Source organism: Saimiri boliviensis, chromosome 3 (genome assembly GCF_048565385.1).
Source record: "Saimiri boliviensis isolate mSaiBol1 chromosome 3, mSaiBol1.pri, whole genome shotgun sequence".
In the NCBI taxonomy this organism is placed as follows: domain Eukaryota; kingdom Metazoa; phylum Chordata; class Mammalia; order Primates; family Cebidae; genus Saimiri; species Saimiri boliviensis.
Window position 1 is genome coordinate 166,447,429 of NC_133451.1, and position 16,024 is coordinate 166,463,452.

The 16,024-nt window shown below is 37.5% G+C and overlaps 2 protein-coding genes and 1 long non-coding RNA gene across 7 annotated transcripts in view; 2 read left to right on the forward strand and 1 right to left on the reverse strand.

Moving 5' to 3' along the window:
* Positions 1–2,977, forward strand: part of TRPC3 (transient receptor potential cation channel subfamily C member 3) — a 76,015-nt gene extending 73,038 nt beyond the window's left edge. For all 5 annotated transcript variants that reach the window (XM_039479011.2, XM_074396944.1, XM_003936231.4 and 2 more), the window contains one exon: positions 1,185–2,977. In XM_039479011.2, the coding sequence (XP_039334945.2) occupies positions 1,185–1,327 (143 nt within the window). In that variant the 3' untranslated portion in view covers positions 1,328–2,977. The remainder of the gene's footprint in view (positions 1–1,184) is intronic.
* LOC141584076 (uncharacterized) overlaps positions 1–8,987 on the reverse strand; it is a 46,149-nt gene extending 37,162 nt beyond the window's left edge. The window contains exon 1 of the long non-coding RNA XR_012517023.1: positions 8,746–8,987. This is a non-coding gene — a long non-coding RNA (uncharacterized LOC141584076). The remainder of the gene's footprint in view (positions 1–8,745) is intronic.
* Positions 8,988–9,121: 134 nt separating this feature from the next.
* The window catches only part of BBS7 (Bardet-Biedl syndrome 7), a 48,308-nt gene continuing 41,405 nt past the window's right edge, over positions 9,122–16,024 (forward strand). The window contains exons 1-2 of the mRNA XM_003936229.4: positions 9,122–9,329; positions 11,474–11,539. Coding sequence (XP_003936278.1) covers positions 9,294–9,329; positions 11,474–11,539 — 102 coding nt within the window. The 5' untranslated portion in view covers positions 9,122–9,293. The remainder of the gene's footprint in view (positions 9,330–11,473; positions 11,540–16,024) is intronic.

The following is a 16,024-nucleotide window of genomic DNA, read 5'->3' on the forward strand; positions in this document are numbered from 1 at the left end:
AGATCAGTTTATTCCTTTTATATTGCCATAAGCCTCAGGATCAAGACAATCATAGAAAAAAATGTATATATATATTCCCATATGCCAAAGAAAGCACTTTTTTGCGACAAAGGATTCCTCAAATGTTTTCTGTGTATTCCTGAGAGAATTTTTTCAAATAAAAAGGTTCTGACTTTTATATAATAGAAGAATATTGAAATTTTACTTTAAAGCATATTAAAGATACCAGGAACTATTATCAAAGGTTGTGCTTTAAATGCCATTTTACTATAAAAGGCTAAGTCAATGGTTTGAAGAATTGTTTCTTAGATTCAAGATAAATTCTTGCTCCAGCATTTGCATTTGAAAGTCAGCGGTTTATCTACATTACAGTTACTTTCAAGAGAACCCAGCGTTTCTTTTATTTTCTTCCTTAACCAAATACCACCTCTCCTTAAAGAGAATCCAGCTTTTAATTGCAATATATATAAGCTCAAAATACTGCGATATGGGAGCAATTGATTTTTACAGCCCAAACTCTCCTATTCTCTTCAAGAGTATAAAGTCTACCATTGCCAGTGGTATCATATCTAAATTCCTCAATTGTACTGCTGCTTGTTACTTCCTTGTGCATTGATCCTTTGTGCTGGACAAACCAGTGTCTTCATGTCCATTGACATTGCCTTCCCTAATAAATGCTTCCTACTCTTTTTCCTTTCATTCCTTTACTTCAAATTTGCCTCAAAATTATTTGCCTGTCAGACAGATTGATTCATTTTTAATAAAGTTTAGTTTTTCTAGGATTCCCTTTGATACTAGCAATGGGAGATGTTTGATGCAGGTGTCAACCTTTATACTTGAAAGAAACAAAGGGACTCCCTTGTAGTCAGAAAGGAGATATCCTGGCTGTAGATCAGTTAACAGAGAATCACCTTATGTTAAAAGGTGGGTGAACAAAAGGACAACACTTTAAGCTGGTTGTTACTATTAAAAAATATAGCTGGGCTAATTTTATAGATTTTTTTCAAAGGTCAGTATACTTTTAAAGACAGATGTTTCTGAAATATTTTAAAGAAAAAACTTTGAAGTAGTTACCTTGGAAAACTTACGAAGCAAATACATTGATATTGTAAGAATTTCACTTTTTGTTCTTTTCTAAATCCAAAGAGCAACTTACCAATGACTTTTTAATATCAATGCTACAGGTGAATTAAAAGAAATCAAGCAAGATATCTCCAGCCTTCGTTATGAACTTCTGGAGGACAAGAGCCAAGCAACTGAGGAATTAGCCATTCTAATTCATAAACTTAGTGAGAAACTGAATCCCAGCATGCTAAGATGTGAATGATGCAGCAACCTGGAATTTGGCTTTGACTATAGCACAAATGTGGGCAATAATATTTCTAAGTATGAAATACTTGAAAAACTATGGTGTAAATTTTTAGTATTAACTACCTTTATTATGTGAATCTTTAAAAGTTAGCTCTTAGTGATTTTATTGTTTTATCACATGAAAATGCATTTTATTTGTCTGCCTTGACATTACAATGACATACCATTGTGTTGAAAAGCCCAGTATTACTATATTATTGAAATTTTTATTCATTTTAGAGTAAATGCCACATCTTTGCACTACCTGTTTGCTGCCAAGAGACTATCAGTTCCTTGGGAACGAGGACTCTGTCTTATTAATCTTTGTGTCTCCAGCATCTAGTACAGTGCCTGGTACATAGTAGGTGCTCAATAAATGTTGAAACAAACTGAATTGAACTGCCAACAAAATAAAAATAAAAAGTTCTCACTATGTAGCACACCTTCCCTTGTCCAAGTTCTGAAGAAATATTTTTTTTAAAATAGAAACTGAAGAAATTTTACAACCAGCTATGACTTGGTGAGACATTCTTAGAATTTTAGGTGTTACTGATAATCCTAGAACAATTGAGCCCCGAGTGAAGAATTTAACAGCAAAATGGGTTCATGGAAAATATAATTACATTATATATTTAAGTTTCATAGAATTATTTAAAACAACACATTAAAGATTTTTCTAAAATATAGACTGCTTTCTATCTTAGACTTAGGTTTGTTGTTTTTCAGTAATGTGATTTTCTTTTAAGTTGGGGGTTACGCAGGGGTTTGTCATTTTGTTATAACTGTCTAATTTCTGCCTCTGCTGCTTTAATGCTAAATGAGATATAAACAGCTGACTTCATATCTCACCTGTGAGCTCCCTTCTGAGTTTTGGAGGGTCTGCTCATGGGAAGAAATAGGAAAGAGCAATGACTCTAGGCATACCTGGAAAGACATGGCCAGGCATCCCCAGGTGTGTTTCAGTTCTTTTTGAGGCATTTCTTGCCATCATTGCTTACAGTGGTTGACATCTTTTTTCTTATCAAAGGATTTCAGTTCTACTTTCTATATAAAATAGATTGTGATATATCTATATATGCCTTATTACATAATTGAGCTGAGTGCTGGTAATATCTGAAATGCCTCTTGACTTTAATGGGAAAAGGCATAAAGGCCATTAAGTTCCCCAGTCACTTCACAGACTACAAAACACTCAAAGCATTTTTTTTTAACTAGCTAGGTTTAAATCTCTCATAGAGTTATGTTTAGCATACTGAGTCTCTTCAGTCAGTTGCTGTCAAGTCTTATAGGAATATGAATTATGATCATAGCTCAAAGAGTTTCAGAGATCCTTAAAACCAACTAAATACATGCTACTTTAAAATCATTGCCATCACACAGAAAATCTTTCTAGACATGAAGACAGAAATAAGTGCTAAATGGAACTACATAAAGCTCTTTAAAGATTATTTCTTAATTTCTACTTTTGGGGAGTTAAATTTAAGAAAGGAACTTTATAAATTTTTTGCTACCATTGTAGAACATTTAATTAACTTTTGTGCCATGCTAATAGTATGTCTTATTTTTCAAACTTTATGTATTCTATGTTGTGTCTCAGAACTGAATAAATATTGAATTTTTCCATTGTTATATGTTACCGTATGTTGTATTAAGATAGTAAAGATGCAAAGTTTCTATAATAGATGATACTGATAGTTTTATAATATGGTCCAGGATTCCAAGTGTGAAAGTTTTTGCTTATAGCTATGGATCTGAATATTTTGTAATTTTCTTCTTTGGGGTTGGAAAACATGCTGAATGAAAAAGTGGCAGATTCAGCTGGGGACAGAGCTCCTAACAGGCATTTTTTCTTTATTTACTATGTTTGTATAAACTGGTATAATTTTAATATTCATCTTTTTCCTTATTCATAATTTCAAGGTATTATTTCAGAAGAAGATGTGATGACAGGGTATAGTGAGTGCAGTTGATGTTTTTGATGCTCTGCCCAGATGCCCTCTATTGGGCCAGTGTACCCATCTCCGAGATACTCCTGTCCAGTTCCCAGCTAATCATTTCTGTCAGAGAATTGCCCTCAGCTAAAAAGAAGCAGCATTACCCTGGATGTGATGCTTCCACCTCCGCATGGCCAGTGACTGATGGGTGGGGATGCACACAAGGGCTGGTCCCCTGTCTCAAGGTAGGGCCAACTATTTGGTGCAGTTCATGCTCCAGAACTCTTGAAAGAATTAGGCTGATGCCAGACTCAAGCTGAGATGGAAAACTTTGTTTAGCTTCTTCCTCTGCCTTTTCCTGTTTCCTTCCCTCCCTCTCTCCAGCGAGCATCCCTTCAATGAGTCACCGCATCCAAATCTTGTTAGGTTTTGCTTTTAGGGAACTCACACTAAGATATAAGGTATTAATGTGGTAGCACACAGTTGAGATGAGGATTAGTTGAGCGGATTGCTGTCAGAATTAGTCCTTTACTTGAGGATAAAGATAGCTCTGGGTCAGCAAGTCCTTTGCCTACTCACTTTTAACAGGCACCTTTGGGAAAACAAAGCTCAAAGAAGTTGTTGGAGCAACTCAGAGAAGGGAGCATTTAAACAGGACCAAAAACAACTTTCTAGAAAAATAAAATTAAAGGATTGTCAAAGCCCCAGGACTCTTCTTTCCTTGTGACATCTCTCATTTTTTGACCTCTTTGCTATTCTTATTTTTTTTTCTCAGTTACAGATAAAGAAAAGAAAGCAACATTCAAACTACTTCTTAGACTTACTATTTAAAAAGTTGGGTACTTTGTAAGTGCCTGTTATATTGAATTTATAGAGCACCTGTGACTTTATGGAAGTCACAATCTGTTCAAAAGCTTGGGTTCATAGACTTGAAATAATTAGAAAACTTTGAAAAATTGTACACAGTATCATCAAAGAGTTCATGCACAATAAAAATTTTAAAATGATACATTGTGATAATTAAAAGCAAATTTAGTACAATTTAGGATAACTATCTTACCCAATATGTCAATGTATTTATGTTTCAAATGTGCAAGCCAAATGAAAGCAGCTTTTGTAAATGGGAAGATAAATTGTCTTGTGGGCAATGTCTAAAGAAAACTGAAGCCACACTAATTATTGTGGTGTGGGACAAATTGTTTAACTTCTCTGGTCTTCATAAACAGTTCAAGCAAACAGGGTTATGCTACATCAGGGGTTCCTAGTCCCTGGGGCTCATAGAGGTGTTTCAGCAGGCTAGTCATTATCCAAGGGGGTAATAATCTCTCTTTCTGTGTCTTTCTTTTTTTATTTTTAAATAAATTTTTAAAAATCTGTTTTTAGAGACAGGGGTCTCACTATGTTGTACATGTTAGTATTGAACTCCTGGCCTCAAGCAATTCTCCTGCCTCAGCCTCCCAAAATCAGGCTGGGGACAATGGTGCACACCTGTAATCCCAGCACTTTCAGAGGCCGAAGCAGGTCGATGGCTTCAGTTCAGGAGTTTGAGACCAGCAGGGCAACATGATAAAACTGTCTCTACAAAAAATACAAAAAATTGGCCACACGTGGTGGCACATGCCTGTGGTCCCAGCTACTCAGGAGGCTAGTGTGAGAGGATAACCTGAGCCTGGGAAGTTGAGGCTGCAGTGAGTTGTGTTCACACCACCGCACTCCAGCCCGGGTGACAAAGTTAAACCCCACCAAAAAACAAAAACAAAAACAAAAAAACCTAAAATGGGTATCTATAACTTTGTTCCTTTTTAAAAAAGAGTTTGAAAACTTTTTAAATTTATACAACGTGTTAGGGGAAACTAATGTTTTTGCTCATGACTCAGTCGCTCAGCTGACCACCACTAGTGTGTTGATGATTTTAACTTTAATGAAGTTTAAATTGCTTTTATTTTTAGCCATCAGTTGTTTAACTTATACCCATAATGGTTGCTTTAGTACCATAATGTAAGATTATAAATTACTGAGGTGCATGGTAATTCTGCAAATTTGTCTCAAAGTGGTCTTTAATCACATCTGAGAGGTAATCATCTTCTGTTGATTTTTATAAACACCACCAAGATGTCTCTGGTACCTTAAAACATCTTTAAAAAGAGGAAATACAGTGGTAGTTTAATCTAACTTGACATTTTCTTTATAGTGAATAGAAATTCCTCACCCTGCTAATTAGTTATTTGAGAAATACTTAAAATTAGTAGTTTGAAACCTTTGGTAATCATTTCAAAACCATAGATGTACTTCAATAAATAATAAATTGCGTTTTTAGATTCAAAATCAAAGAATTCCAGCTATCATATTATGCAAACTTTTTGTCTTGTTCTGATGCTATATCATAGCCTCATTTCACTGTTTTAAAATAAATTAGAGCTTCAAAATAAACTCTTACTTTTTTTCTACACAATTAAACAGTGGACATCACTTGTTAAACAGAAAATAAAGAAAGAAAAAGAAAAGAAAGAAAGAAAGAAAGAAAGAAAGAAAGAAAGAAAGAAACCACAAAAGTCAGGAAAGTAGCTGTATCTGAACTCATCTGTATTTCCCCAGGCAGACCTCTATGCTCATTAAGGAAGGACTGATGAAAGAGAGTCAAAGAATGTCTGTAGGGCCCTGAGGGGTGGGGGTGGTTCCTGTGGCCTTGTCACAGCTGTCTGCAACTTTGAAACTATTTTCATAACACTAAGATTTTTTTGCCATTTCACTGTGCTGACATTTGCGCTGATGGTATCAAAACAATGGTGGTTAATACTGCTAGTGCTCAAGCATAAATCAAAATAGTGGCTCCAAACTGTACTAGTAGACACTATATTCTACATGCCATGCACCGATAGGAAACAAAAACCATTTCATATAAAAATGTCCTTTACAAAGCAGCAAAATTGTTAATATTGTCTTTTTTCTCTTTCTTCTGATTCAGCCCTCATTTATTACATCTTAACTCTTGAATACATCTTTTAAAATATTCTATGTGATGACATAAGAAGTATGTATAAAATCCTTCTGCTGAATACTGAAATACATTAGTTGTCTCAAGGAAACGCCCTTGTGGGATTGAGCTGCTAGCTGAACTTGCTGCTTTAATCGTGGAACACTGTTTGAAGAAATTATTGACAAATTATGATTTTTCAGACTTAGATATTTGGCAATTTTTTTTCTGAATTCAAGAAAGGAACCTATCAGTTCAAGGAAAACAACCAGCATAAATTGCCAATGTGTAAAATTCTTTCTTTTTTTTTAAGATGGGGTTTCACCGTGATGGCCAAGCTGGCCTTGAACTCCTGACCTCAGGTGATCCACCCACCTCAGCCTCCCAAAGTGGTAGGATTACAGGCGTGAGCCACCGCGCCCGGCTGTAAATTTCAAACTTTCAAGCACAAATTCAAATTTTGGAAAATATGTATTCACCATCGAAGTTTGACAGATCTCCCATACTCGGGACTTTTGTGATGAGATCCATGGTGATATTAACAGATGGGATTTTTTCATGTTATATAATGAAGTCACATTCCACATTGCAACTAACCTTTCAAAAAACTGCCACTTGTTGAATTTGGACCAAATTTTCTTCATATACATGAACAAAAACAACATATAACAATATATTGACTGCAGTAGCAGATTTGAAGCTCCTCTTGTCTACTATTAAAATGGACAGAAAATAGATTGTGTACAGTGCCAGTTTCATTTTATTTTTTTATTTTGGAAAAAATTTTTTTTTCATTAAGGTTTTTTAAACTACACTAATTTTCAGTTCTAATGTCTAATATGGTAAAAAAAAAAAAAACTAATCGATAACTCATAAACAAATTGTCTTCATATTTTCCAAAGCAATCCACAGATTAAGTGCAATTCCCATCAAAATACCATTACTATTTTTCACAAACTAAAAACAAAATTCTAAAATTCATATGGAACCCAAAAAGAGTCTGAATAGCCAAAGAAATACTAAGCAAAAAGAACAAATCTGGAGGCATCACATTACCAGACTTCGAATTAAACTGCAAAGCTAGTTACCAAAATAGGACGGTACTGGTAAAAAAAAAAAAAAAAAAAAAAAAAAAAAAAAAGTAGACACATAGGCCAATTAAACAGAACAGAGAACCCAGAAATAAAGCTAAGTACGTACAGTCAACCAATCTTCGACAATGCATACGAAAACATAAATTGGGAAAAAGGCACCCTATTCAATAAATGGTGCTGGGAAAACTGGTTAGCCACATGTAGAAGAATGAAACTGGATTCCCATCTCTCACCGTATACAAAAATCAACTCAAGATGAATCAAAGACTTAAATCTAAGACCTGAAACCATAAAGATTTTAGAAGATAACATTGGAAAAACTCTTTTGGACATTAGCTAAATGCAACAAAAACAGAAATAAATAAATGAGCCCTAATTAAACTAAAAAGCTTGTGCTAAGCAAAAGAAATTATCAGCAGAGTAAATAGCCCACGGAGTACAAGAAAATATTTGCAAACTATGCATCTGATAAAGGACTTGTATCTAGAATCTACAAGAAACTCAAACGACTCAGCGAGGAAAAACCAAATAATCCCATCAAAAAGTGGTCAAAGGACATTTCTCAAAAGAAGATATACAAATAGCTAACAAATATGAAAAAATACTCAACATCCCTCCATCACTAGGGAAATGCAAATTAAAACCACAATGAGATACCACCTTACCCCTGCAAGAAGGGCCATGATTAAAAAGTCAGAAAAAATAGATGTTGGCACAGATATGGTGAAAAGCGAACACTTTTATACTGCTGGGAGATGTAAATTAATACCACCATTCTGAAAAACAATATAAAGTTTCCTCAAATAAATGAAGGGGGAGATACCATTCAATCCAGCAATCCCACTACTGGGTATCTACCCAAAGAAAAAGAAGTCATTATATGAAAAAAGACAAATACACACGCATGTTTATAGCAGCACAATTCGCAACTGCGAAGATATGGAATCACCCTAAGCGCCCACTGACAACTGACTAACGAGTGGATAGAGAAAATGTAGTATATATACACCATGGAATAATACTCAGCCATGAAAAGTAAAGAAATAACGTCTTTTGGCAGCAACTTGGATGGAGCTGGAGGCCATTCTTCTAAGTGAAGTAACTCCGAAATAGAAAACCCAATACCGCATATTCTCACTTATAAGTGGGCGCTCAGTTATGAGGATGCAAAAACTTACTGAGCCATGGGCTCTGGGGACTCCATGTGGGGAGGAGATTGGGAGGGGCAGGAGGGGTAAAAGACCGCGTGTTGTGTACAGTGTACACTGCTGGGTGGCGACGGGTGCACTAATATCTCGGAATTTGCCGCTCAAGGACTCATCCATAACCAAAACCTACCCGTACCCCCAAAACTACGGACATTTTAAAAAATTAAAAATGAGAGAAAACCCACCAAAAGCAAATGGTCTTTGCGGTCCTCAATGGTTTTTAAGAGTTTCGTAAAGGAGTCCTAAGGCCAAAAGTTTGAGAACTGCTGCCCTTTTAGTGTCGGAGTGAAATCGGTCAGAATCGATCGAGGCTCGACTAGTTTCTTCTCCAGCGATGCGTCAAGAAGCCGAGGATGAGCTCCGAGCAGCGGTGAACTTGGAGCCAGGCCTGCGTCTGCGGTCTCTGTGGAAACCGCCCGGGGTCTTAACCGTTACCTCGCGTCCTCGGTTCCTCCCCGCCTCTGATTGGAGCACGCTGTCAGTGGGCGGCGCTTCTGGAAAGGGGCGAACCCTCATCTCCGTCCGGGAGCCACTGGCAGCAGCGTGCTGACGTCACGCCGGAGGCCGCTACCCTGTCGCCCAGCCTGTGCTGCCCAGAACGCGGGCGCGGTTGCTGGGGCCGGCCTGTGAGTGGGTGCCGGCGGCTTTCTGACTAGGTCGGCGGCCTGCGGGCCCAAAGCCTCTGTCCCTCCTGTTCTTGTCCGGCGCCGCCTGGCCCTTCCACGTAGTCATCATGGATCTGATTTTAAACCGAATGGATTACTTACAGGTAAACCCAAGGGATGGGGCGGGCGGCCGCGCTGGACAAGCCCAGCTCCCTCCCAGAGAGGATTCCTTCCTTCCACTGAGAAAGTCTGGGTCGCCAGGAGCCGGTGCGGAGGCTAAGGGGCCGCGCTGGCTGCTGCCCTCCCAGCGCCCCGCGGTTGGGCAGCTCCCGTTTGTCTGTGAAGGTCCGCGGAGACTGGGAGGAAGCGGCGCGGGCACCGGCGGGGCGGCTCCCGACGGCACCTGAGGATACGCTGAATGTGCGGACACGGTCGGGTCCCGGATTCCCCCCGGGACCCCTCTTCTCAGCCGCGGCTGCCCGAAGGCCTCTCTATCCTGAATCTCCTTCTCCCGAGCGCGTGGCACGTGTTTGTTTCTTACTGTGAGCTAGACCGCACCAGGCAGATCACAGTAAAAGCAATGAAAACTAGGCCCGGGACAGTGGCTCACGCCTGTAATCCCAGCACTTTGGGAGGCGGAGGCGGAGGCGGGCGGATCACAAGAGGTTAGCAGTTCGAGACCAGCCTGGTCAACATGGTTAAACCTCGTCTCCACAAAAAATGCAAAACTTAGCCGGGCGTGGTGGTGCATGCCTGTAATCCCAGCTACTCTGGAGGCTGAGGCAGGAGAATCGCTTGAACTCGGGAGGCGGAGGCTGCAGTGAGCCTCGATCACACTGCTGCACTCCAGCCTGGGCAGCACAGTGAGACAGTCTCGAAAGGAAAAAACAAACAAAAACCAGTGACAACAGTTTAATGTGCATCCAGTTTATTCTAAGAATTTAGCATACTAGGGCGTTGCTGTTTGAATCAAAGTCTCAGACTCCAGAACTGGTGTTATTTTTGTTACACCACATTGCCTTTCAGAATTTCTTTCAGCCCTAAAATTCTCTCTTACCCCAATTTCTCCTCATCTTTTTTGGTCATTTCATTTTAGCTAATGGTACAAATGTTTGCTGAGTCCATTTTCTAGGGGTTTATGCTAAGTACTTCCCACCTTAATGTCTTCTATATCCAATTACCATATCTTGCTGCTTTTAACTCCCAAATATCTCTTGAATCTGTCCCATATCTTCTATCTCTGTGACCCTCATTTGGGTTCTCATCTTCTCTTGCTTGAATAATTGAAGTAGCCTCCAGATTGGGCCCCTAAACTCCAGCTTCATCTCCCTTCAAGCCATCCTTCACATCATTTGCTAGACTGATGCTTCAGAAATACAAATCTAAGCAGATTAATACAATTTTCTGGAATGCAGAATAAAGTCATTTATACTATATGAACCTTTTATGATCTGTTGTTTTCCCCAGTTTCTCTTCCATTGGTCCCATCCTCCTCTCTTAACAATACACCAGCCTGACAGTTCCTTGCTGTTTTCATCTTTTGTATCTTTTTGCAAAATAATCTTTTTCACCTGTTAGATTGGATATTATGGCCATCATCATGTTTGGTATTTTAGCAGAAATCTTCTATGTTGCTTTTTTTTTTTTTTTTTTCGAGACAGGGTCTTGTACTCTCACCCAGCCAGTCTGGAGTAAAGTGGCATGATCATGACTCACTACAGCCTCAAATTCCTGGATTCAAGTTATCCTCCTGCTTCAGCCTTCCAAGTAGTTAGGCCTACAGGCATGCACCACCATGCCAGCCAGTTTATTATTTTTTGTAGAGACAAAGTCTCCCTGTGTTGCCTAGATGGTGTTGAAACCCTGGGCTCAAGCGTTCCTCCCACCTTGTTCCTCCCACCAGAATGCTGAGATTATAGGCATGAGCCACTGTATGTGGTCTTAATGTTGCATTTTTAATAACTATAATCTATTTTCAAACATCTTGAATCACTTTATGGAACAACTGTATGCAGTTGGAAAAGAAGGCTTCTAGAGATATTTTTTAATAAAGCATCTTGTCAGTTATCTTACATAACTATTTTTGGCTTGACAAATAGGATAAATTTTACTATTTTGGTTGTTTCCTGTATGTGTTCTGACCAATGTGACATATTTCATTAGAAAATAAGTTAATTACTGGTAATAATAGTTATATCACTAATTTCAGTTTAACAAAAAGGTTCACTGTAACCTAAATCTGCTGATCATTTTAATCTCTGTAATAACTTCAAATTAAATTCATTAGGTGGCTGGTGTTTTTCTTTAGGTGGGAGTAACATCTCAGAAGACTATGAAGCTACTTCCTGCCTCCAGACATAGAGCTACACAAAAGGTACTGTACAGATTCTGATTACTATTCCTCAGCACTGACAGAGGAGGGGCTCCTAGTTCCTTCTTTATTATTAAGTTATTCTCTTAAAAATGCTAATTTTAGGGCCGGGTGCGGTGGCTCAAGCCTGTAATCCCTGCACTTTGGGAGGCCGAGGCGGGCGGATCACAAGGTCAAGAGATCAAGACCATCCTGGTCAACATGGTGAAACCCCGTCTCTACTAAAAATACAAAAAATTAGCTGGGCATGGTGGCGCGTGCCTGTAATCCCAGCTACTCAGGAGGCTGAGGCAGGAGAATTGCCTGAACCCAAGAGGCGGAGGTTGCAGTGAGCCAAGATCGTGCCATTGCACTCCAGCCTGGGTAACAAGAGCGAAACTCCGTCTCAAAAAAAAAAAAAAAAAAATGCTAATTTTAAAATGGAAATGATTTTTTTTTTAAAAATTTGAACAGAGATTGGAATACCAAGGGATATTTATAGACAATAATTTTCTTGGACATTAAAATTATTATATACCATTAGTAAATAGTGTAAGCAGACTTAAAAACCATACTCCATTTTTTCTGTGTATCAGATGTGTATATGAACAAAGAAATATAAAGCAGAATAAAGAAAATGCCCTCTTTAAACCTTCTCTATTTTAAAATCATTAAATATTTTGATGTTGAACTTTGTATTTAATTAACAATATTGATTATGTTTACAGAAATATCGATCTTATGATTTTCACAAGGCCATTATGGTTTCTTAGTGGACTAGCCAAGTATTTTAATAGCTGGAAAACATATTTTATTCTGATACATCAACATTTTAGCAAGATGAATCAACAATTCCACATAGTACTAGAAGTCCTAGCCAGAGCAATTATATAAAAAAAAGAAATAAAGTACCCAGATTGGAAAGGAAAGTCAAAATATCTCTGTTTGCAGATGACATAATCATATATATATATATATATATATATATATATAACCTAAAGACTTTATCAAAAAATTCCTAGAACTGACAAATGAATCCAGTAAAGTTGCAGATGCAAAATTAATGTATAAAAATTAGTAGTGTTTCTATACACAACAAAATAGCTGAGAAAGAAACCAAGAACACAATCCCAATTATAAAAGATAAAATACTTAGGAATAAATTAAACAAGGAAATGAAAGACCTCTACAAGGAAAACTATAAAACATTTAAGAAAGAAATTAAAGAGGATACAAACAAATGGAAAAACATCATCGCATGTTCATGGATTAGAAGAATTAATATTGTTAAAATGAGAATACCACCCACAGTAATCTACAGATTTAATGCAATCTCTATCAAAATACCAATGACATTCTTCACAGAAAGAAAAAACAATCTTGAAATTTGTATGGAACCACAAAGACCCCAAATGGCCAAAGCAATCCTGAGCAAAAAGAGCAAAGCTGGGGTATTACACTTACCAGAATTCAAAATATACTACAAAGTTGTAGTAACCAAACAGCCTGATACTGGCATAAAAACAGACACATAGAACATGAAACAGAATAGAGAACTCAGAAATTAATCCACATATCTACAACCAACTGATTTTTGACAAAAGAGCCAAGAACACCCATGGGGAAAGGATAGCCTCTTCAATAAATGATTCTGGATAAATTGGATATTCATATGCAGAAGGATGAAACCAAGACTCCCACCTCTCACCCTATATAAAAGTGAACACAAAATGGATCAAAAACCTAAATGTGGCCAGACATGGTGGCTCATGCCTATAATCCCTGCACTGTGGGAGGCCGAGGCAAGTGGATCACTGGAGGTTTAAGACCAGCCTGGCCAACATGGTGAAACCCCATCTCTACTAAAAGTACAAAAAATTAGCTGGTCATGGTGGCAGGCACCTGTAATCCCAGCTACTCGGGAGGCTGAGGCAGGAGAGTCACTTGAACCCAGGAGGCAGAGGTTCCAGGGAGCTGAGATCACGCCACTGCACTCCAGCCTGGGTGACAGAGTGAGACGTCGTATCAAAAAAAGACCTAAATGTTAAACCTAAAGTGATACAATTACTAGAAGAAAACAAAAAGGAATTGCTTTAGGACATTGGTCTGGGAAAATATTTAATGAATAAGACATCAAAAGCAAAAATGAACAAACGGGATAATATCAAACCAAAAAGCTTCTACACAGGAAAGGAAACAATCAACAAGAATGAAAAGACAACCTATAGAATGGGATTTAAAATATCTGTGAACTACTCATCCAACAAGGAATTAATATCCAGAATATACAAGGAACTCAAACATACCAATAGCAAACAAGCAAGCAATCTGATTAAAAAGTGGGTAAATGATCTAAAGAGACATTTCTCAAAAGCATACATACAAATGGACAAAAAATATGAAAAAATACTTAACATCATTCATCAGGAAAATGTAAATCAAACCACAATGAAGTATCATCTTACTCCAGTTAGAATGGCTATTATAAAAAAGATAAGAAAACAACAAAAAAAATAATGGCAAGAATGTGGAGAAAGGAAACTCTTATATGCCGCTGGTGGAAATGTAAACTAGTACAGCCACTATAGAGAACAGTATGTAGGATTTTTCAAAAACCACCAATAGGGCTACAATATGATCCAGCAACCCCACCACTGGGAATTTACCAAAAGGAAAGGAAATCATTATATCAAAAAGACAACTTTGCCCCATGTTTTATTGCAGCACTGTTCATAATAGCCAAGATATGGAATCAATGCGGGTGTTTAACAACAGATGAACGTATAAAAAATGTGAGATATATATATATATATATATATATATATATATATATATACATACACAATGGCATACTATTCAGCAATGAATAAGAATGCAATCCTGGCCAGGGATCATAGCTGTAATCCCAACCGTTTGGGAGGCTGAGGCAGGCAGATCATCTGAGGTCAGCAGTTTGAGACCAGCCTGGTCAACATGGCAAAACCCCATCTGTACTAAAAATATAAAATTTAAGTGGGCATGGTGGCAGGCATCTGTAATTCTAGCCACTCGGGGGGCTGAGGCAGGAGAATCACTTGAACCCAGGAGGCTGAGGTTGCAGTGAGCCAATACTGTGTCATTGCCACAGCGTGGGCGACAAGTTTTGAAACTCCATCTAAAAAAAAAAAAGAAGAAGAATGAAATCCTGTCATTTGCAGTAACATGGATGGAACTGGAGGACATTATGTTAAGGGAAATAAGCCAGGAGCAGAAAGTTGAACACCACATGTTCTCATTCACATCTGGAGGCTAAAAAAAATATTGGTCACATTAAAGTAAAAAGTAGGACAGAGGATATTAGAGACTGCAAAGAGTTGAGGGAAGGGAGGGATAGGATGATGTTTCTTAAAAGATATAAAATTATAGCTAGATAGGAAGAATAAGCTCAAGTAGTCTATACCACTATAGGATGACTATAGTTAACAATATATGGTTTCAAATAGCTAAAAAGAAGATACTAAGTGATCCCAACAAAAGAAATGATCAATATTTTAGACGATGGATATGCTAATTATATCAATGTGATTGGTATATATGTATTGAAACATTGCTATATACCCCTTGAATATGTACAATTATTTGTCAATTAAAAAATAAAATTAAATGAATAAAAAAGATAAACCAATAGATTTCTGATTGTTATTTATTACATTAATTCTACTAGATTAGCACTTCTCAAACTTTTTGTTCTCAGCACCCCTTTAAACAATTAAATGATTGAGGATCCCAAAGGACGTTTGTTTATGTAAGTTGTATGTATCAATACTTTATTAAAGTGAAAACTGAGAAATGCTTAAACTATTTATTTTATTTAAAAAAGAATAAACTTATTACATGTTTACATAAATAACACATCTTTATGAAAAGTAACTATTGTTTTCAAAACAAAAAATAATATAGTGAGTACAGTGTCATTGTGTTACACTTTTTGCAACTTGTTTAATGTCTGGCATAAGTAAACACATAGATTTTTATATTTATTTACTGCAATCTGGTGTGATATGTTGTTTTGGTTGAAGTATTTGAAGATCTAACTTACACAGATACATAGTTAAAAATAAGGAGGGATATTTAAATAACTTTTCCAGTTGATTGTGACTCTTTCTATTTGATACCATGCCTAAACTTGTTAAGTAGTTTTTTAAACCAGTGGTCCCAAACATTTTTGGCACCAGGGACCAGTTTTGTGGGACACATTTTCCACCAGTGAGGCTGGGATTGTTTTGGGATGAAACTGTGTTCCATCCCAGATAATCAGGCATTAGTTAGATTCTCATAAGGTGTATGCAACCACGCGCAGTTCACAGTAGGGTTTGTGCTCCTACGAGAATCTAATGACGCTGCTGATCTGACAGGAGGGGTAGCTCAGTCTGTAAATGATCCCTTGCCCACTGCTGACCTGCTGTATGGCCAGGTACTCAACAGGCCATGAACAAGTACTGGTCCAAGGTTGTTTGATACCTACTTTTG